This window comes from Callorhinus ursinus, unplaced genomic scaffold, assembly GCF_003265705.2.
Source record: "Callorhinus ursinus isolate GAN/ISIS: 27379988/994484 unplaced genomic scaffold, GSC_fseal_2.0 scaffold43, whole genome shotgun sequence".
Taxonomy (NCBI): domain Eukaryota; kingdom Metazoa; phylum Chordata; class Mammalia; order Carnivora; family Otariidae; genus Callorhinus; species Callorhinus ursinus.
The window spans coordinates 4282389-4303692 of NW_027397105.1; the positions used below are offsets into that span (position 1 = coordinate 4282389).

A 21304-nucleotide genomic window follows, 5' to 3' on the forward strand; every position below is an offset into this window, starting at 1 on the left:
CCCCCGCCACATGGCTGTTAAAATGACCTTTCTGAAGTGCAGAAAAGCAAATCTGATCGGGTAACTCTCTTGCCTGACATTCATCACTGGCTCTCCATTGCTTTCAGAAGGAAACCCAAGCTCCTCCGTGTGACCATGAAAGGCTCTGCAGGAGCTGGTTCTCCCCTCACCCCCACTCTCGTCTTACTCTTCACAAATCTTGTTCTCATTCTCCAAGTCCCAGCCACATTGAACCACTTGCCCTTCTACCTCTCCAAGAGCCCCATGATGTGTCATGTAGTTGCTGTCAAGGTGTTGGCTGGGGCTGCGACCATCTGATGGCTTGACGGGGGCTGGAGAAGCAGCTTCCCAGGTGGCTCACACACATGGCTGGCAAGTGGTGCTGGCTGTTGGTAGGACTCAGTTCCCCCAGGTGGGTCTCTCTACAGGTTGTGAGTGTCCTCACGACATGGCTGCTGGCTTTTCCCAGAGAGAGAGAGAGAGAGAGAAAGAACCAGGTCGATGCCATCCTTTTGAGGACCTAACCTCAGAAGTCACATAGCCTCACTCCCACCATGTTCTTTTCATGAAATGCACATAGCTAAGTCTAGCTCACATCCCAGTGGCAAGGTGAAAATTAGGCTCTGCTTTTCAAAGGGTACAGTGTTGAAGAATTTGCAGACATATTTAATCATTTCTATCAAGGCTGACAATGAAGGGTAGAACTGTCCCAGCCCATGACAGGTGTGGAATACAGTCTAGGGAGAAGAGAATGTGTGCTTTCCAATAAATTCCATGGCAGCTACAGGACTCAAGTTAGACACCAATAGGGCTGGAGTTCTTTACAGAAGGGAGGCTTTTTAAGTGAAGAACAGGTTATTTTCAGGTAAAGCTATATTCAGTGCCAGCTCAGTCACTTACTAACTGTGCAACCTTGGGAATTGTACTTGCCTCTTCTGTGCCTCTGTTTTCTCATTGTATCACAAAATAAAAATAGTGCGGCTTCTTCAGAGCATTAATGTGAGTATTAAATAAAATAATGTGTAGATGTATTAAGATGGCCTTAGGAAGACTGGGGATGGCCACAAGCGCGTACTACCTGAATGTCCGACTGCCCCATTTCCCCTGGCTTACATGGACAAGGATCCGATGGCCAGGCTCAGGGTGACCTTGATTTCATAACCATGTGGAGTCCATCACTTATTTGCCCCTATCTGCTTTTTTCCAAGGTCAATTTCTTCATCTTCCTGAAAATTGTCAAGCTTCTCATTTCTAAGCTCAAAGCCCATCAAATGTGCTTCAGAGATTATAAGTACAGGTGAGTGGCCTCCAGTGGTCCAAGATTGTTTTGACCCCTTCAGGCTATTCTGGTTAATGTTCTGGGAAGAGGGGCATGAGCCACCTCATCAGTATGTCTATCTTCTAAGACAAGAATATCAAGAAGAGAACCTCTGAAAAAGGTGTCTTGGGGTTGTGTGGGGTTTTTGCTACTGGTGAGGGCCTCCTGGTCCATGGAAATGAAAGGAGTGGTCAAGGTTACACACATTCCCCATAGCAGGAAACTTAAAATGCCCCCAAGAATGGGTGGTTGAGCCACTTGGTTGAGCCAAAGGAGTGGTTCTAAGTGTAAGGATTTTGGCCACAGGCAGAGGTGTGAGTGAGGACAGGTGGAACTCTATTTCTCTCTCACTAACACTAAAATCAGGCCTGACCTAGGTGTGCTGGAAAGGTAGTTTTTCCCTTTATCTAACAAACATCTGATGAACACCTACCAGGTCCCTGGCACTGTGCTTGGAACAAAAGAGAGATACTGTGTGGACCCTGTCTATAAGGAGCACACATCCCAACTCCCCAAAACTAGTATTTGGGTGTGAATGCATGTCAGAAGGGCTGGTGCTGGCCATGGCCCCAGATCCTCTGAGTGACCGTGGGCAAGTCACTTGGCCTCCCTGGGCCTGATTTCTGGGTGTGTGAAATGAGAATGGCACAGGAGACCCATCTCTTGCTTTTTAGGAAGACCAAAGATGTGGGTTCTCAATCTAATCGGATATGGTGAGTGGTGTTTGTCCAGGAGGTCCCAAAGGACAAACACGCATTGTTCAGCACTGACAAATATATGCTATAATTGGCCCAAATGTTTTGCAAACACCCCTATCCCCAAGGCACTTGGGCTGGCTTGGACAACACAGAGACACGCCGACTTTCTTGGCGCCTCTGGTGGAGACTCTAAGTGACTCAAAGCTTCTTTGGCCCTTCTCCCAAGGCTCAGCCTCTAACTGCTCTCTAAGGGTAGAGGTCCAAAACCATGGTCAGAGCTGCTCTAGTCCTCCCATCATGGGTCTGTTCAGGGGACACTGGGGCATCTGGGAAACCCAACAGAGGACAGCACTCCCAGGAGACAGAAGCAGGAAGGAGACAAATCCCAAAACACCACTTTCCATGCAGACCAAGAGCCTGCACCCTGTTATTTTCTGCTCCCAAAGCCCGCCATGTACCACTGGGGCTTTCCCCATGCTCCAGACCCACAGCGCCCCCTATAGGAACTTTCCTTTCTGGCTGCTTGTAAGCATCACCTGCCCGCCAGCCCAAAAACACGGACTCCTGAGGCCCTCCACTGGGTATTCAGACTCAGTAGGTGTGGAGATGAGCCCCACCACATGGACTTCTTATAGACTTCCCCCAAGAGATTCTGACACACAGAGTGCAGGACCACTGGGGTCAGATGCTCTCGTGAAATAACGCATGGAATTTTCTAGTGGGGCTATGGCAGATGTGTTTCTAAGCAGCCTCGGTATCCCCTTCTGCAGGATCTCCTTTGGAGTTATCCAAGAGAGTGGTTTCCAAACTTTTCTGATCATGCATCTTTTTCAATGAAGAAATTTTGAGCGTGCCCCTCACCATATATATACATGGTCTGTTGAACACCTATTATAAAATACAACAAAGAATAGAAAATTATAAAGGATAGATTAAAAATTAACACATAGAACTTCGGTTATCTTTCCTTTCCTTACTATATTTTCTTCTGATGCCAAATGGACTGTCTTGCATAGCCATGAAGTGTGCATACCCAACTGGGAGCCAGGGATCTAGGGATCTAAGGAAGCATAAATCAAGATACTGGGGAGAACCTCATGGCTGAGCAATGATTCAGGACAGCTGTTTTCAGGGGAGAAGGAATAGCTTGTCTGATATATACAACCTGTCTGGAAAGTTCTTTTCCCTTCCCCCACCCTTGTTCAAGGATAAAGCTTGAAAAGAGGAACCTGGGTGCATGGCCCACCTTGAGTCCTCCCAGGGTAAAACACCTTACGTGGCGACTTTGCCACCACCTGCGGATGGAGCTGGGGACCTATCAGTGTTCCCGAGTGGCTGAGACTTTGGAGGGCTGACTAATGTCAGCTGAACTCACAAGAGACTGATACATAAACCAGACTATACAGTTGTTCATTCTTAGAGGCTGGGAAAGGCGGGGGTGGGGCGAGGTTTCCTTCCGGTGCTTGCACTCCTAGCACACTTGACAACAAATAATCCAGAAACTTAAAGCAGTCACCAGAATGTTGCCGGTGATCACGTCCTCAATGCAGAGTGGTCGGTGCGAAGGATTACTGACCATGAGAAACCACCACTGCCCTGTGGTGCCGCCTGCCTGATAAGAGCAGGGTTCATTCCCCAGGGTCTCCACAAGTAGGGCTGCTTCTTTATGATTTTCCCCACCTTTTTGGTTGGCCATCCGCTTTCTGTTTACTTACTCTTTCTCCATGCAGAGCATAGTACAATTGGTTAGCTTATGCTCATTAATGAGCAAAAAATGAGGGCCCTGTCTTTCAGGACACACCAGCCCACCTTATTTTACTGCGTGGGCGGGTGAATCCTACAGCGTCAATGAGTGCATTTGCCCATTTTTCTCTGCAAGCAGTGCTAACACCCTCATTTCTACGTTCCGTCACCCCAGTGGGTCACCCCCCAGCTCACACTGCCCTCTTCCACCTCCCTGTCCCCCTCCAGGTCTGTTTTCCTTTGTCACCCCCTGCTAGGGTGAAGAGGAAGGGGTGATGGGGGCCGGTGCATTTTGTCCAAACTCTGGTAGAAACAGGCCTGCCTCCACCTCTCCCAGATTTTGAGAGCTTTCAGAATGTAGCTCTCAAGATTTGGCCCCCCTCCAGGAGTATATTTTAGGAAAGTTTAAATTAAATATATCTAGGTCTTGCCAAAAAGACAAGTTGCTAGGAGCTTGAGAACCTTCTGTAGTCCTAGGCCTGTCCCTGGGTTTTCCCTGTTCCAGCGGAGGAGAGTTACATGGTGCACCTGCCTGGCCCGGAGCGCGAGAGCTGGGCCAGGCCCCTGGAATGTGGACAGATAGCAGCCGATGATGCTCAGTGTGGTCAGAGTTGTCTGTTCTTTGTGGCTGCCAGCACCCAGGTGGCTGTCCCCCTGGAGGACCGGTCTTAATGTTCCATGTGGTGTGTGGGACAGAGGTCTTGATGAATTCTTAAAGGAGAATCATTTCTTAACCTGCTGAACCCCAGAGCCCTTTCTGAAAAGACTTTCTGGTGGGGAACCAAAAACAAAAGATGTCACGAATGGAAGTAAAATTGATCAAAGTCATTGAGGTTGTAAGCAACCTGAAGGCAAAGACGGCTTCTTTTAAAAACAGTGATGGCTAAACACTATTGATCATTCATCAAGTATCAGATACCATTATTCTCAACGCTTGCCAAAGTAATCTTCAAAACGACACCATCCATTGTATTATTACCAGTAATTTTTTTATTGTTTCAGTGCTTCATATTATATTATTAGTAGTATAATCCTCATTTTTACAGATAGAGGTTAACTAATTTGCCCAAAGCCACATGGCGAGTTACTGGTGGTGCTGAGATTTGAACCCAGGCCCAGATACTGTCCCTACACTCTGCTGCCTTTGACCACACCACCTCCTCTCCCACTGCGCTGGTTCATGCTCCATAAATATTTGTTGGATCGCTGAATGACTGCAATAAACCAAACAATTTAAATAAACAAATGACTATAGCTGAAAAATAAGTATAAATACAGTTCATAAGAGTAAACGGCCATAGATATTTATGGATTTTCCATCTGAACCGGGACACACATGGTGTTTTGTCTAAGGAGAAGTTAGAATGAGATCAGGAATGGGGAACCCCCTCACATCCGACCAGGGAGCTGGCAGTTATGAAGATGGCCCAAAGCTTCCTAAAAAGGTGGTCATTCTTTAAAAAAAAATCATCCCATACTACATGTGGGATTCTGGCACATGAAAAGGACATTAAGTGGGAAAACTGGTGAAATCTGAGGGGAATCGAGTATAGTTATTTGTCACATGCCAATGTTGGCTTCCTAGTCTTGACAAGTGTGCCATGATTATACAAGATTTAACATTAGGGGAAACTGAGGGAAGCATAGGCAGGAACTCTCTGTCCTCTCTTTGCTACTTTTCTGCAGATCTAAAATTATCCCAACATAAAGAGCTTATTCAAAACACACAATGTCATAGCATGGCCCCAAGAATAAGTTGATGGTAAGATGTGGATCTGCATCTAAGTATGTAAGTATGTGTCACTGAAACCCAGATAACCCAGAGCAATTGTCGCAAACTCAGGCACTCGCAGGGGCCAAGGAAGGAACGCAAGGTGAGGTTTTTTTCATTTCCTTGGTAACAGTACACTTGAATGGCTCTCACGGATGCAGGATCCATACTAAACACTTTCTCTTGTGTACGGTTAAACCTTCCCGAGGACATCATCCATGAGCTGCTGACGTTCCTACATCTTTAATTCCATGGAGTTCATCGGTGGGGAGAGATCTCTCCAAGTCTGGCCCTTTAAGACAAGTGACTCGGGCTAAAATGTCATTAGGGATTAAACTCTTTTTTTTTCCAACGTGTATGTACAAGACAGTAGCTTTGTTTGTGCCCTGGATATGAGTCATTTTTGCTAATGTAGGTAGTTTTAAAATAAGAAGCGCCCCAATAGTAAAACAGCAGTCGTTCCCAATGTGGCTGCTTCTCAGAATCCCATGGGGAATTCTTTAAAAATTCACATTTCCAGAACCCAATAGCCAGAGGTTTTGACTCAGGAGGCTGACACTGGGGCTGAGGAAGCTAGCTGGCTAGCTATATCTATTTATTATCTTTCTGTCATCTATCTATTATCAATCCATCTACCTATCCGTCCACCCATCTATCCATCTATCTATCATCTATCTACCCATCCATCTAACTATCCATCTCTCCATCTATCTACCCATCCATTTATCATCCATCCATCCATCTCTCCATTTATCCATTCATCCATCTCTCTCTCTCTCTCTCTTTCTCTCTCTCTCTCTCTCTCATCTATCATCTATCCATCTTTTTAAGTTCCTTAAGGAATTCTAATGGTAAACCATGTTTGGGAACCACCGGTATGTGATATGGAATGTTTGGGTCCCAGCTGTGCACTTTGCACGTGGGTGGTACAAAGGAATGTTTGTCCTTTTTATGTAGAGTGTATACAACAGCGAGCTTCCACACAGCACTTTTTATGAGGAGGATCAGTTTCTCATTTCCTGCAGCCCTTGTCGTCTTGGGGCTGAGGGGCAGCATGGGGGCTGACGGTCAAGCTCTGCATGGAGTGTGCAGGGTGTGAGTGTGAAGTCGCAAGCCTCACTTCCAGGCCTAGATTTGTCACGTAGTGGCTGCGTGACCCCGGATACGTCATTTGCTTTCCCTTCTCAGGTTTAGTAAAGCACTGACATTGGAAGTCCCGAATAGAGAAAGAAGTAGAGGCAACTGCCAGCCAGGTACTAAGAAATCTGTCAAACCCGGTAGGGGCGTAGTGTCCCAGGGTGATAGCCATGCACATGGAAATCTATCCATCAGTCAAAACATTAAGATCTAGAGGCATTTCATAATCCATATAGGAGAATTCATCCATCCATCCGTTCATTTATTCATTAACTCAATTTGTGTTGTCCAAGCATCTGCCATGAGTCAGGTGTAAGGGGGCATCAGTAAACAAGACCACACTGGCCATTAAGGCATTCAATGTGTAGCCAAGGAGACACACTGGAAGATCAACTATTTATCAGGATGATAAGAGCTACAATAAAGTCATGCACAGAAGAGCAGTAAACATTGCCTATTCCAAAGTCACCTTCATGACAATTTTTTGGTTGTCATTTGCAGATTGGCAAAGTCAACACTGGTCCTCATTCCTCTGTTGGGTGTTCATGAGATTCTCTTCTCTTTCATCACTGATGATCAAGTGGAAGGAATTTCAAAACTCATACGACTCTTCATTCAGTTGACTCTGAGCTCCTTCCATGTAAGTAGGCATCTGAACCAGGATTCCTTTGCTTTGGAGAAAACCAAATGCCCTTGCCCCAGACAGGCTGAGATTTGAGAAAGCCCACAAATGGAAACGAAGTTGTAGTGTCATCAGGCTCTACAGCTTTAGGGTCTTTGGCATGAGAAGGGTGTGTAGACCAAAAATGTTGCCTTGATCCTGCCAGCATGACTCAGTGACTAAGAAGGGAAAAGTGGTCTGTTTCCTGAGCTATAATAGTTGATGTGACTCACAATCGTATTAACTGTGAGTGTCAACAAGAAGACTTTTATTATGGGCCTATTTTTGCTGGGTTCTCTGCAAGGCACTGTGCACAATCAACATTGTCTGTGCTTCAGGTGACATACTCAGAACACAATACAACTTGGTAGGAACCAGTGAGTCGAGACCAGGAGGCTCTTGAAGCTTGACAGTTGTGTCAAGATGTGTTGGAAGGAGCTGTGGTTCCTTTACCTTAGTATTTTGGTTATCCATTCCTTAAATTGTTACCCATTACCTAGTAGCTTACAACAACAATAATTTGTATTATTTCTCATTATTCTGGGGAACAGAAATCCAGGTGGGCATAGTAAGGATGGCTCACCTCTGCTCCACGCGATGCCTGCTGGAACTGGAACTTCCAAGATGCTTCGCCACTCTTATGTCTGGTGCCTAAGCTGGGAAGGCTCACATGGCTGGGGCCAGCTGGAGTGGCTTCATTTGGATCAAATTTCTGGGGCTTCATTTCACACTGCCAGCTATATCCCTCAGCTCCATAACAGTCTTAGGGCCTCTCCCTCACTGTAGGTTCTTTCTCTGTCTAGCAGGGAAGCTGAACTTCCTACATGGCTGTTCAGTGCTCCCAAAAGCACAAAAGCAGGAGCTTCTAGGCCTTCTAAATGCCTAGGCCTGAAATTCACACAGTGATACTTCTGCTGCATTCTAAAATTTAAAGCAAATCCCAGGGGCACCTGGGTGGCTCAGTCAGTTAAGCATCCAACTCTTGATTTCAGCTCAGGTCATGATCTCAAAGTTGTGAGATCGAGCCCCAGGTTGGGCTCCACACTGATTGTGGAGCCTGCTTGAGATTCTCTCTCCCTCTCTCTGCCCCCACCACTTGGTGCACTCTGCGCCCCCCCCCTAAAAAAAAAACAAAACTAAAGCAAATCCCAGACCCAGCCTGGACTGAAAGGGAGGAGACCACACAAGGGCATCAATACTGAAAAGCATGGCTCAGTAGCAAAGGCCATGAATGCAAGAGACCACCACAAACAGCGCCAGCAGCAGAGTCCCCATACAGTGGTAACCTTGGGACTAATAACCTTAAAATGCTAGTATAAGGCAGGACTTATAAAATGGAGGAGAGAGGTGCTTGGCAAATCCCCTCCCCAAAAATCAACAATAAAATTGCACAAAATTGACAACAGCAAACATTTGAGGGCCCTGGAAACCAGCCAAAGGCATACAAAAGGTTGAGAAGAGTTTATCCAAGAAAAATTATTAAATCTAAGTAAGAACAGTGGGGTCTGGTGGTTTAGTCTGAAGTGCACTTGTCTTCCAACCTCTTCTCTATCAGTGAGGAAATTCTAGTGAAAACTAGCAGCTTCACTGCAGAAAGGGGCTGACTTGATGTTGATCAGTCAAAGAGCAGGAAAAACCCACACCCTGGCCATTGTCAGATATAGTAGTGATCTCGGTGGCAAAGGATCGAGAAATGAAAGTGTCACAGCCTGAGACGGTGATCCTAGCTGGGATGAGAAACAGCCTGGCAAGCTAGCCAGAAATTTAACAGGAGGATTTGAGGAATGAGACACCCATCATGGGCCTTGATCAACTCCTACATATCTCTCTGGTGGGCTGGAGGCTTGTGTACACGTGCAAGGTTGAATACACACTCAGGAGAGACCAGAGAGGATATCCACATGTCGATGGCTGAACACGAGTTCCTGCACACACACCCAGAAGACAAGAGAGGTGGAAAGTAAAAGCCACAGAAGACTTACAAACTGTCTAAACTTGGAACCGGTCCTCCAAGCCACACACAGATCCATTGTCAAAGAGTGTGGAAGCCTTACTGGTTTAAGGTGGTTGAGCACAACTTCTGGCCAATCACTGACTCATTGTTAAGCTGTTATAAACAGGGGCAGGAAGTCAGACTTAAACACAAAACCAAAAATTTTTGAAATGAGCACAGACATCAGTGGCTGTGACTACAGGTGAGAAAAATTTCACAGAACTAGTGGCCCAGGAAAATTACTAAACAAACAAACAACCAGCAACCACCCAGGGAGTGGGGAGTAGGGGATCAGATTCTAAAACTTCCAGTTTTGAACAACAAAAAAAATTTATGAGGCATGCAGAGAAACTGAAAAGTGTGACCCATACTCAGGAAAAAGAAAAACAGTCAACAGAACTCTCTGAGAGGTCTTTTAGCAGACCAAGGATTTCAAGGAAGCTATTATAAATATGTTCAGGGGCGCCTGGCTGGCTCAGCTGGTGGAGCGTGCAACTCTCAATCTCAGGGTTTGAAATCGAGCCCCACGTTGGGTGTAGATATTACTTAAAAATAAAATCCTTAAAAAATATGTTCAAATGGTTGAAAGAAATCATGTTTAAGGAATTAAAGAGAAGTTTGATGACAAAGATTCATCAATTAGGAAATCTTAATACAGAGAGAGAAATTATAAAATAAGGACAATGTGGAAAAATTCTGGAGCTGAAAAGTACAATAATGGAAATGAAGATTTAACTTGAGATGCTTGATATCAGAATCAGGTGACAGAAAAAAAAGCACTTGAAGATAAGTCGGTTGAAATGATCCAATTTGAGAAACAAGAAAAAAAGGATGAAGAAAATAAAAGAGTTTCAGAGACCTGCGGAACACCATTGAGCATACTAGCATACACATGGGAGTCCCAGAAGGACGAGAGAGAGAAAAAGGGGCAGAAAAGTCATTTGGAGAAATAATGGCTGTGAACTTCCCAAAGGTGATGAAAAACATTGATCTGTGAATCCAGAAAGCTCAATGAATCCCAAAGAAGATAAAACAAGGAGATCCCCACCTAGAAATGTTACAGTCAAACTGTTGAAAGCCAAACACAAAGAGAAAACTCTTGAAAGTAACAAGAGAGAAATGACTCATTACATACGGGGACCAACAATACAAGTGACACCTGACTATAATCAGAAACAGTAGAGGTCCCAAAGCAGTGATATGATGTAATCAAAATATTGAAAGAAAAACAATTCAACCAAGGATTCTATATTTGGCAAAACTATGTTTCAAGATGAAGGTAAAATTAAAAAAAAAATACTCGGATAAACAAAGACTGAATTTGTTGATAGCAAACCCTCCTCAGGAGAAATATCATAAGAAGTCCTTCAGGCTAGAAGATGTCACCAGTCAGTAGCTCAAATCCACAGGAAGAAATTAAATGCGTTAGAAAATATAAACACAACGGTGAATACAAAAGACTATAAATATACATACTTTCTCTTCTCTTCTATTAACTGTTTTTAAAGACATTAGATTGTATGAAATAATTATTACAAACTGTATTCTTGTCATAAACTATATTATAAAGATCATTAGATCTTTAGAGGAAGGAGGAAATGAAGCTATAGTGAAGGAAGTTTTCTATATTTTGCCAGAATTATGCTAGTATTAATATGATATGATAAGATACATGCTATAATCTCTGGAAAACACACAAACTAAATAACTAACTTAAAAAAAAAAAAAGCCCTAATACCAGAAGAGGAATTAAAATGGAACACTAGAAAACATCTGTTTCCTCCTAAATGCTTTTGATTTCATAGAACCCTCACATTGTCACCATAAGGGAGAAATTATCCTACCACTTTAGTGACAGAGGACTTGGGAGAACTTGCATATGCCAATAGCCATCAGAGATGAGGTTTCTTTGCAGAGGTTAAGTCCCTGCCAGGAAGCACTCCGCCATAATGCTCTGTGAGGATCCCAACCAGGAGACGCCATGTTCCCCGTATCAGAGTCTTAAAGCTACTGTCTGGGTAGAGTCAGGTGCTGAGATTGTAAGGACAGAGTGGAGAGAATGTGCCTGCCCACTGCATGCTCCCCAAAGGCCAGAGACAGAGCCTGGGTCCTGTGGTCTGGGCAACTTTGGTTCCTTTTTCCTTCTGTTGGAACTGAATTGTGTGTGGCTCTGAGCTGAGACACAGGACCCATTGCTAGCCTTTTTTTTTTTCCCATTATGAAACCATGTTTAATGTATTTCAGTCTTTGGCGGGAGGGTATTTCAATGGTGAAGTTTTAATAATTTGGGTTTCCTATGTTGTTTGGTGTTCATCTTCTTTAAAAGGTAATCCCAAATTAAAAATGTCAAGAATGAAACAAGAACTGATAGCTATTATGTCAGCAGTCTTTAATGGCCTTTCTTCCTCTGAGGGCTTGATTGGTCATGTGAGCCCTTGGTCAGCTGATCTCACACACGCAAGGCCCTCTGAGGACCAGATGCTCATGGGGAGCTATGGGGACAAATCCTGAGGAAGAATCAGCCTCTCAGGGCGCCTGAGTGGTTCAGTCGGTGAAGTATCTGCCCTCGGCTCAGGTCATGATCCCAGGGTCCTGAGATTGAGCCCCACATTGGGCTCCCTGCTCAGCAGGGAGCCTGGTTCTTCCTCTCCCTCTGCCTCCTCCCCCTGCCCATGCTCATGCCCATGCTCTGTCTCTCTGTCTCTCTCTCTCTCTCTCTCTCTCTCAAATAAAGAAATAAAATCTTAAAAAAGCGGGGGGGAATCAGCCTGTCAGACTCTTCTGGCAAGGGAGCTTATTTCAGTCCTCCCATTGATTGCTATGTGACAAACGACCCCAAAACTTCATGGCTTAAAGCGGGAACCATGTTGTTATCTTTAACGATTCTATAAGCTGGGCCACCTGGGCTCAGCAGAGCAATACTTTTGGTACATGCAATTTTTGAATGGGGCTGCAAACATCTGAAAGCTCAGATGGGAACATCTTTGGGAACATCCCATCTTTGGGAACATCCCAAATGATTCATTCACATGGCTGGACATTGACACAAGCTGTTGGCTGGGGCTCAGCTGAGGCTCTCAATCACAGAGCCTCGGTTCTCCTCCACATGGCCTCTCCATCTACCTTGGGCATCTCATAGCCTGGCAGCTGGACTCTCAGAACATTCCCCAGAGTGAACGTTCTAAGAAGGAGAAGGTAGAAACTTCCAGTGCTCTTAAGGCATAGGCTCAGAAGTCCCAGAAAGTCACTTCCACCATGTTGTCCTGGTGGAAGGAAGTCACAAAGCCATCCCAGATTCAAGGGGAGGAAAAACAAGGTCCACGGCTTCATGTGAGGAGTAGCATAGGCCTACAGGGAGGGGAGAGATCCCTGGGGTCATTTCTGGAGACTCACCACCACACTGGATCCTTTGGTCCTGCAGCTGGAGCTCTGCCCACCACCATGCACCACTGAGGAACATGAGGACCCATGATTTGCTCGGCAGACTGAGCCAGGAAACACATTGACAGAGCCTGTACATGGACAGAAGCCTCCCACCTTCTGAGTACCCCTGCCCTGCTCCCCTTCATCCCACCAGGCAGAGGTGAGAGTAGGCGTGGGCGGATGTGTGAGCACATCCGGTGAGTCATATCTTAGTGCATCAGCAGGAATTGGCATGGACCCAACAGCTGCCTCTCCTTGATGCTTGGAGGCTCCTTCACTCTTCCAAGTGCTTATTTCTTATTTCTTAAAGAATTCCACCATCAAGGGATCTTTGGAGAGACTGCCAAGCAGTGGTGACAGGAAGTGAGAGCCGTCTTTTCTGCGGGACCACTCCCTTCACACTCACTTTATCTAGAATCAGAGTTAACCAGACTCCAGGAGGCTCCTAAAACAGTGAATCAAGAACCCAAAGAAGTAAAAGACATGTTTGTGATGTGGAATCCTATTTTAGCCAACTCATTTGTGAGGATTCTGAAAGGTACCCCTTCTAATATATGCCCAGAGGCAAATATAACCCACCCTGCCAACTGTACATGGCTGCTGGGAACCTCCAGTGAGACTGTGTGACAGTGATAAACTGGTACCACCTTGCCCCTGTTTAGGAGCTATTGCCATGGAATAAAAAATGCATAAGAGAAAGAAAATCCCTCATTGGTGGGCAGAATCCAAACATGCGACTGATGTCGGGATAGCCAGCTTGCAAGATCTCTAGCTTCCATTAAGAAGAGCATAAGAATTTCCCCCCAGAAATCCAAATCAAAACCTCCATGAGATACCACCTCACACCCGTCAGAATGGCTAAAATTAACAAGTCAGGAAATGACAGATGCTGGTGGGGATGTGGAGAAAGGGGAACCCTCCTACACTGTTGGTGGGAATGCAAGCTGGTGCAGCCACTCTGGAAAACAGGATGGAGGTTCCTCAAACAGTTGAAAATAGAGCTACCCTACAATCCAGCAACTGCACTACTGGGTATTTACCACAAAGATACAAATGTAGGGATCCGAAGGGGTACGTGCACCCCAGTGTTTATAGCAGCAATGTCCACAATAGCCAAACTGTGGAAAGAGCCAAGATGTCCATCGACAGATGAATGGACAAAGAAGATGTGGTATATATATATTCAATGGAATATTATGCAGCCATCAAAAGGAATGAGATCTTGCCATTTGCAACGACGTGGATGGAACTGGAGGGTGTTATGCTGAGCGAAATAAGTCAATCAGAGAAAGACATGTATCATATGACCTCACTGATATGAGGAATTCTTACTCTCAGGAAACCAACTGAGGGTTGCTGGAGTGGTGGGGGTGGGAGGGATGGGGTGGCTGGGTGATAGACATTGGGGAGGGTATGTGCTATGGTGAGCGCTGTGAATTGTGCAAGACTGTTGAATCACAGATCTGTACTTCTGAAACAAATAATGCAAGATATGTTAAGAAAAAAGAAAAAGAAGAAGAAGATAGCAGGAGGGGAAGAATGAAGGGGAGTAAGTTGGAGGGGGAGACGAACCATGAGAGACGATGGACTCTGAAAAACAAACTGAGGGTTCTAGAGGGAAAGGGGGTGGGGGGATGGGTTAGCCTGGTGATGGGTATTAAGGAGGGCACGTTCTGCGTGGAGCACTGGCTGTTATGCACAAACAATGAATCATGGAACACTACATCAAGAACTAATGATGTAATGTATGGTGATTAACATAACAATAAAAAATTAAAAAAAAAAGAATTTCCCCCCAGGACAACATGTTATAACTCCTTTACAATTTCAGCTCCTTTTCTAGTACCAAGCCTCCCTTACTAGCCACAGGGGGCGAGAGAAACGTGATCAAGAGAGATGGGAGAGAGCCTGCGCTGTGACCTTCACTCTTCAGTTGGAAATGTGTCCTTTCGTTGTGAGTCCTGGCATTTTACAAGGTTCTTCCCATAGACACTCAAGTACTTGGTTCCTGCACGCGTATGGAGTTCCAGTACCTTAGACACATAGCCCAGGGGCCACAGATGCTCTCGTCATGGGGGAAGCCGTGGTATGCAGGTTAGCGCACCTGGGTATCACATCAGGAAGCAGATGAGTCAGGAAACGCTGGAAGACAAACACTGGCTAGAGCAGGTTTGATTCCAGACTCCTGGCAGTTAAGCATTGCAAAGATTTGAGGGAAGAATGGTCCAGAAGACAGAAAGCGTGAAGGGACCTCAGTAAGCAATGAGTTGTGCTAGTTAGTCTCCAATATGGCCCCCAAGGATCTTCGCCTCCTGGTATTCACGGCCCCGCGGAGTGCCCTCTGACATGGAGTAGGGTTGACCTGCGTGACTGTTAAAAGTATGGTGGACATGAAGCTGTGGCTTTTGAGGCCAGGTCATCAAGGTTGCAGCTTCCCCTGGCTCCCTTGGATCACCCGCTCTGGGGGAAGCCAGCTGCCATGTCACGAGGACACTCACGCAGCTCTGTGGGGGATACTGAGGCCTCCTACCACCAACCAGCAACAACGTGGCAGGCATGTGAGCCATCTTGGAAGCAAGTCAAGCCTTCAGAACACTGACAACATCTTGTCCGCAACCTGGAGGATGACCCGGAGCCAAAATACCCAGCTAAGCCACAGTTGGATTCTTGGCCCGTAGAAAGTGTGGGAGATGGTAAATCTTGACTGTTTTGATCCACTGAGTTATACAGTAATGGGTAGCTAGTACATTAGCTTGAGATGCTGGAGGAAGCCAGAAGGCCAGTGGGGCTGGAATAGAGTAGCTGAGCGCAAGCAGGGCACAGGATGAAGTCAGCGAGGCAGACACAGAGCCCAGGTCACCTTAGTGCCTTCTGTGGTTGGGGGATTTTTATTTTAATCTATGTGTGAAGAGAAACCACGGGCCGGAAATGATCTATCTTCTCAAAAGAAATGCTCTGACAAGAGAAGGGGTTATTTATTATCGCGCATAAATGAAAATTTCAGGATCAGGTGTAGCTGGACCCAGGTACCCAAACAAGATCAGGCATTCGTCTCTTACCATTTCTAGGCTCACTTTGACTGTAAGGTTGGCACACACAGGGACGAGAGTGCAACCCTTCCTCCATTCCCAGGGAAAAGAACTCACATTGGCCCTGCTTGGGTCCCGTGCCCATTTGGGCTGATTATGGTGGTGATGGCCATCGTACAACATGGGGACCACGATGACAGCCCTGCCAGAAGCCCAGGGAGTAGGGCAGGGTCAGTTCCCAAAAGGAAAGGAAGCACTTCAGGCAAAAATTTAGCCATTGCTCACTATGGGCAAGTAGAAATGGGACAGTGGTCTTGTACAATATTTGGATAATTGAATGAAGAATATAGGGTCTTTGGGATTTAATCATCATTAACCTATAAGCATCTAAGCAAACACCTGGGCTGATACGGGTGGTGGGGGTCAAAGTCAGAAGAGATCCCAGTGAAATCCAAGTTAACGTAACCGGCACGACAAACTCTAGTGAGGGCTAGCAAGGTAGTTGCCTGCCTCTTCGGGGGGCTACTAGGAGAAGGGGGGCCTTTGCACTTTCCAGGCCACTCCCAGACACATCTTGTCCTGAGTCAAACCTCACGCTACCTCCTCCTTTCTTTGCAGGGATTACTCATGGCCTTGCAGTATTGCTTTGCCAATGGAGAGGTACGTCTCTGGAACTGCCATCCAGGTCCCGGTGAGGCTGGGGCTGGCATCCTGCTGCCCCCCGGAGGTTTCTGGTTATGTGATGGGGGAATGTGTAGTGACTGGGGCAAATATGCACTGTGAGCACCCAGTAGGGAGAGCAGGAGGCAGCCCAGACAGCCGGGAGAAGGTGTCGGGATGCATGAAAGAGGCTCTGAACCCAACCCTGGCCCTGCTGGGGACACCCAGAGAACATTAAGCGTGACAGGGGGAACCCACTTGAACTCTGGATTCTGGCCGTGCCTCACCCACTTAGCAGGTCTGAGTCCGTCGGGTTACTGTAGCTCTTTGGACCTCAGTCTTCTTATCTGTAAAATGGGAATAATAGCTGTCCCTGCTGTATAGTGTGGCCCTGGGCTTGCTGGGCTCCTGGTAAGGGCCCAGTACTTGCTAACTATGGTGACTCTTATTATTATTATTATTATTATTATTATTATTATTATTACTAGTTCTCTGCTCCCCTGGAAAGAGGCTTGAAAGGGGGAGGGCAGGTGGCTTCCTCCTGGCTTTAGGAGTCGGTGACATTTCCAGCCCCCTTTCACCCACTAGAATGCAGGCTTCCAGACAGCAAAACCCTCTTCCCTCCTGCTCACTCCTGCTGCCCCTGCCTTCCCACGGGGGGGGGGGTGCCCTGTCCACCAGGCAGGTGTCCTATGCCCCCTGCACACAGTCTTTTCCGGAACAGGGTACCTCAAAGTTTTGTCTACTTGTCCCACTATCCTGCTCAGTGGCCACGCAGTAGGCTTGTTTGCTTCTCTCTGCTCATCTCCCCCAGTTAGAAGGTATGTTTCCCCACAGCGGCACACTTGCCAGGAGGACACACACACACACACACACACACACACACACACACACACGGTGACCTGACTCCAGCACAGTAACCCACCCTCTTCTTCCTCCGCAGGTGAAGGCGGAGCTGCGGAAGCACTGGGTCCGCTTCCTGCTTGCCCGCCACTCAGGCTGCAGGGCCTGGGTCCTGGAGAAGAACTTCCGATTCTTTGGGAAATATCCCAAGAAGCTGTCCCAGGCAGACGGCACAGGGACGCTGCAGAAGCTGCAGACCTCGTGCGGCGGCAATGGGCAGCTCCTGCACATGTCCGTGCAGGGCCTTGGGGGGCGGGGCGCCGGGCCCCCGCGGGGACACAAAGCCTGGCCCCGGGGCAGCAGTGTGTCCGAGAGCAGCGAGGGGGACTTCACCCTGACCCACACCATGGAGGAGATTCTTGAAGAGAGCAAGATCTAGGCTGGAGGCCCACCGCCCCGGCTCTGCTCCCCGGGGATCGCACAGAGTCACCGGTCTCCCCACGCACTGCGCCCACTTTGGCATGAAGTTCATGTCCAGGTCTCTCATGCTCCAGACCCGGCGTGGAGGGTGCTCTGGAGGCTGAGCGGGGCCCGGCGGATTAGGGTCAGGTCAGGGACTGAAACAATAAGCAGGGGGCCCGAAGGAAAACCCCAGAAGGAACATTCCAGGGAAACACGCGGTAACGCCCAGGAGTGTGGCTTTTAGAGTGTGCAAAATGCATGTGTAGGTGGGCGGGTACGTGCCCGGGACTAGATCCTGCCTTCCATTAGCGGGGGAGGGGGCCTACAGTAGGGTACTCGTCGAGTCCGGTTGCCAGATTTAGCAGTTAGAAGTCTTAATGCTCAATTAGATTTGCATTGCAGATACATAAATAATCTTGTTGTGTAAGTACTTCCCGTGGGGTATACATTATCTGTAATTCAAATTAAGTTGCACGTCTGGAATTTCACCTGGCAACTCCATTGCCAAGGACCCTGCGCTGCAGGGCGGGGACTAGGGTGAGGCAGGTGAGGAACTTAGCTTGGGTACAAGATTTAAGACAGCACTGAAAAAAAAATAAACCATTGTCGAGATAAGTAATATTTTAACACGACATTTTAAAAACTAAAATCCACAAGCTACAGTGGATGGGCCATTTCTAAAGACAACTTTTTATTATAACAAGGCTCAAGATTACGGTAAGACAAGTGAGGCCGGCTCATGCAAATGCAGAGTCTGATCCTGACTTTATTGAAAATGTTGATATTTCGCCCGTCGTGGACTTTTGGGCATGAATTTCTATTTTTCTTTTTTTCTTTATTAATTTTATTTTATTCTGTTAGTCACCGTACATTACATCATTAGTTTTTGATGTAGTGTTCCATGATTTATTGTTTGCGTAAAACACCCAGTGCTCCATGCAGTACGCGCCCTCCTTAATACCCATCACCGGGCTAGCCCATCCCCCACCCCCCCAAACCCTCAGTTTGTTTCTCAGAGTCCGTAGTCTCTCATGGTTCGTCTCCCCCTCCGGCTTCCCCCCCTTCATTTTTCCCTTCCTGCTATCTTCTTCTTCTTCTTTTAAACATATAATGTATTATTTGTTTCAGAGGTACAGGTCTGTGATTCATCGGTCTTATGCAGTTCACAGCGCTATGAATTTCTATTTTTCCAACGATTGCCTCAAAATATTATTTATCTTGGTTGATTGCGTGTTTTGGCCCTCTACCCACCCCGAGTCCCAGCTCTGCTTTCCAAAAGGAGAAACCGGAGCAGAGGCATTAGGCAAGTGCACAACAAAGCACAGGTTTATTTTTGGGTACCCAGATTATCCGTCGTTCAGTCATTAAAGTACACGTCCTTCTAATTTCTCCTTGAGCTAGTGTCCCTGCCTTTTCCTGGTCAGGTCCATTAGCTTCTAGAGAGCTGGGGCATGCTTTGTTCCCAGTCTGCACCCAGCATAGCGGGTTCAGAGTTGGTACCCAGCACACACCCGTCGATGACAGAGGACAGAGATGTCTTTGGGAGCATCGGATGCTGTCCAGGATCTGTTATGCAGGACCCAGCCTCGAATAGGAGACGGAAATTTTTTTCCCCCCAAAGCATCTGTAAACATATCCTCCCCCCTTGTCACTCCATAAATGGGTGGCACGCGCACACACACACGCACACATACACACACACCCCGCTTGCTCTTGTCTTGCTAAAGATTAAAGTAACAAGTTTATTGCATTTGGTTTGTATTGGGTCAATTCTTTGACACGTGTTTCGCACGGGTGCTAAGGGTTTCTCGTGCCCTGGAGAATCTGGTGTGCTGTTCCCGGACAGGATTGGAAGAAAAGGCACTCAGCCTCCTCAGGGACCGAGAGGAGTGGGCAGAGGGGTAGGGGACAGAGGTCAGAGGTCAAAAGGGCGGGAGGCAAGTGTCTCCCCCCATCTCAACCACCCGCCTGTTGCTTTGAAGATCTGGCCTAGTGGGTCTCAATCCTGGCATGACAATCACCTGAGGAACTTTCTAGAAACACTGACGGCTAGGCCTGAGCCAGAGATTCTGATGCAATTGGTCCGAATGAGCCTGGGCGTAGGTATCGTTAGAAATTCTTGAGTAATTTTTTTTCCTTCTTACTGTGGTAATATACAGATAACATAAAATTCCCCATTTTAACCACTTTTAAGTCTACAGTTCAGCGGCTTCAAGTGCATTCACACTGTTGCCCAACCATCTCCAGAACTTTTTTACCTTCCCAAACCAAAACTTTGTCCGCATTAAACACCAACCCTCCATGGCTCTACCCCAGCCCCTGGCCACCACCATTGTACTTCCTTTCTCTGCATGTGACGACTCTAGATACATTACATAAGTGGAATCACACAGTATTTGTCTTTTTGTGACTGGCTTATCTCCCTCTCAAGTTTCAACTGCTCTCAAGTTTCATCCATGTTGTAGCACGTACTAGAATTTCCTTCCATTTTGTGGCAGAATAATATTCCATTGTATGGAGAAATTTTCCAGCCCATTCATCAGTTGACGGACACTTGGGTTGCTTCCCCATTTTAGCTACTGTGAATAATGTCCTTGCCAACACTTACTTTCTACTTTTTTTTGATAATCACCATCCTAAGGGGTATGACGTGAGAGCTAGGGTAGTTTTAATTTGCGTTTCTTTGGTAACTAAAGATACTGAGCACCTTTTCATGTGATAATATGGACCACTGGCCTATTTTCTCTGGAGAAATGTCTCTTCAAACCCTTTGCCCGGTTTTTAAAAATCAGGACGTGTTGGGTTTTTTTGTTGTTGAATTGTTGAATTTCTTTGCTTATTCTGGATTTTAATCCCTTATCGGTTATATAATTTGCAAATATTTCCTTCCATAGTGTAAGTTGTCTCTTCATGCTCTTGATGGTGTCCCTTGATAGACAAAAGCTTTCAGTCATGATGAGGTCCAGTTTATCTGTTTATTTTCTTCTGTTGCCTGTGTTTTGGGGGCCAGAGCCTGGTTTTAATATGTGACCAAGGTTGAAGACATTGGACAAGGTTTCAAGGTGAAACCTCCCCCCAAAACTCACAGTGCTCTGCTGAAGTCCAAATAATCGGGTCTTTCCACCTGTGACATGTACAGCTCAGAAATTCCTCCCTAAGAACAGATTTAACTGATTCTCAGAACTCTGAGTGATAATTGATATAGGTGTGGTTGGTCCAGTTTTGTAGAGGTTTTTTTTGTTTTGTTTTGTTTTTTGAAGGGTGGGCATACCAGCTGAGCCTTACCTGGCCTCATCTGATAAATTTGTGTAGCCTCCAAGGGACAGAAATGGAGGTAGAGTGGGCAGTGTGGTGTCTGTGTCCCCATCTGGCTCCGTGGACAGGGTCTGAGCTGTGGTGAGCAAAGGGAAGCCACACATGACCTCTAAAAGAGCCGTTGCCAGGAGACAGTGACAAGAACTGTTTCCGTGACACATGCCACTCCCCGTGGCCCAAACCATATATTTTTTTCTTTAATTTTTTATTGTTATGTTAATCCCCATACATTACATCATTAGTTTTTGATG

The 21304-nt window shown here is 46.5% G+C and overlaps 1 protein-coding gene across 2 annotated transcripts in view; it reads left to right on the forward strand.

Moving 5' to 3' along the window:
• GLP2R (glucagon like peptide 2 receptor) overlaps positions 1-19009 on the forward strand; it is a 55806-nt gene extending 36797 nt beyond the window's left edge. For both annotated transcript variants that reach the window (XM_073881708.1, XM_025863907.2), the window contains exons 10-13: positions 1209-1297; positions 7169-7307; positions 16392-16433; positions 17377-19009. In XM_073881708.1, coding sequence (XP_073737809.1) covers positions 1209-1297; positions 7169-7307; positions 16392-16433; positions 17377-17715 — 609 coding nt within the window. In that variant the 3' untranslated portion in view covers positions 17716-19009. The remainder of the gene's footprint in view (positions 1-1208; positions 1298-7168; positions 7308-16391; positions 16434-17376) is intronic.
• Positions 19010-21304: the final 2295 nt, after the last annotated feature.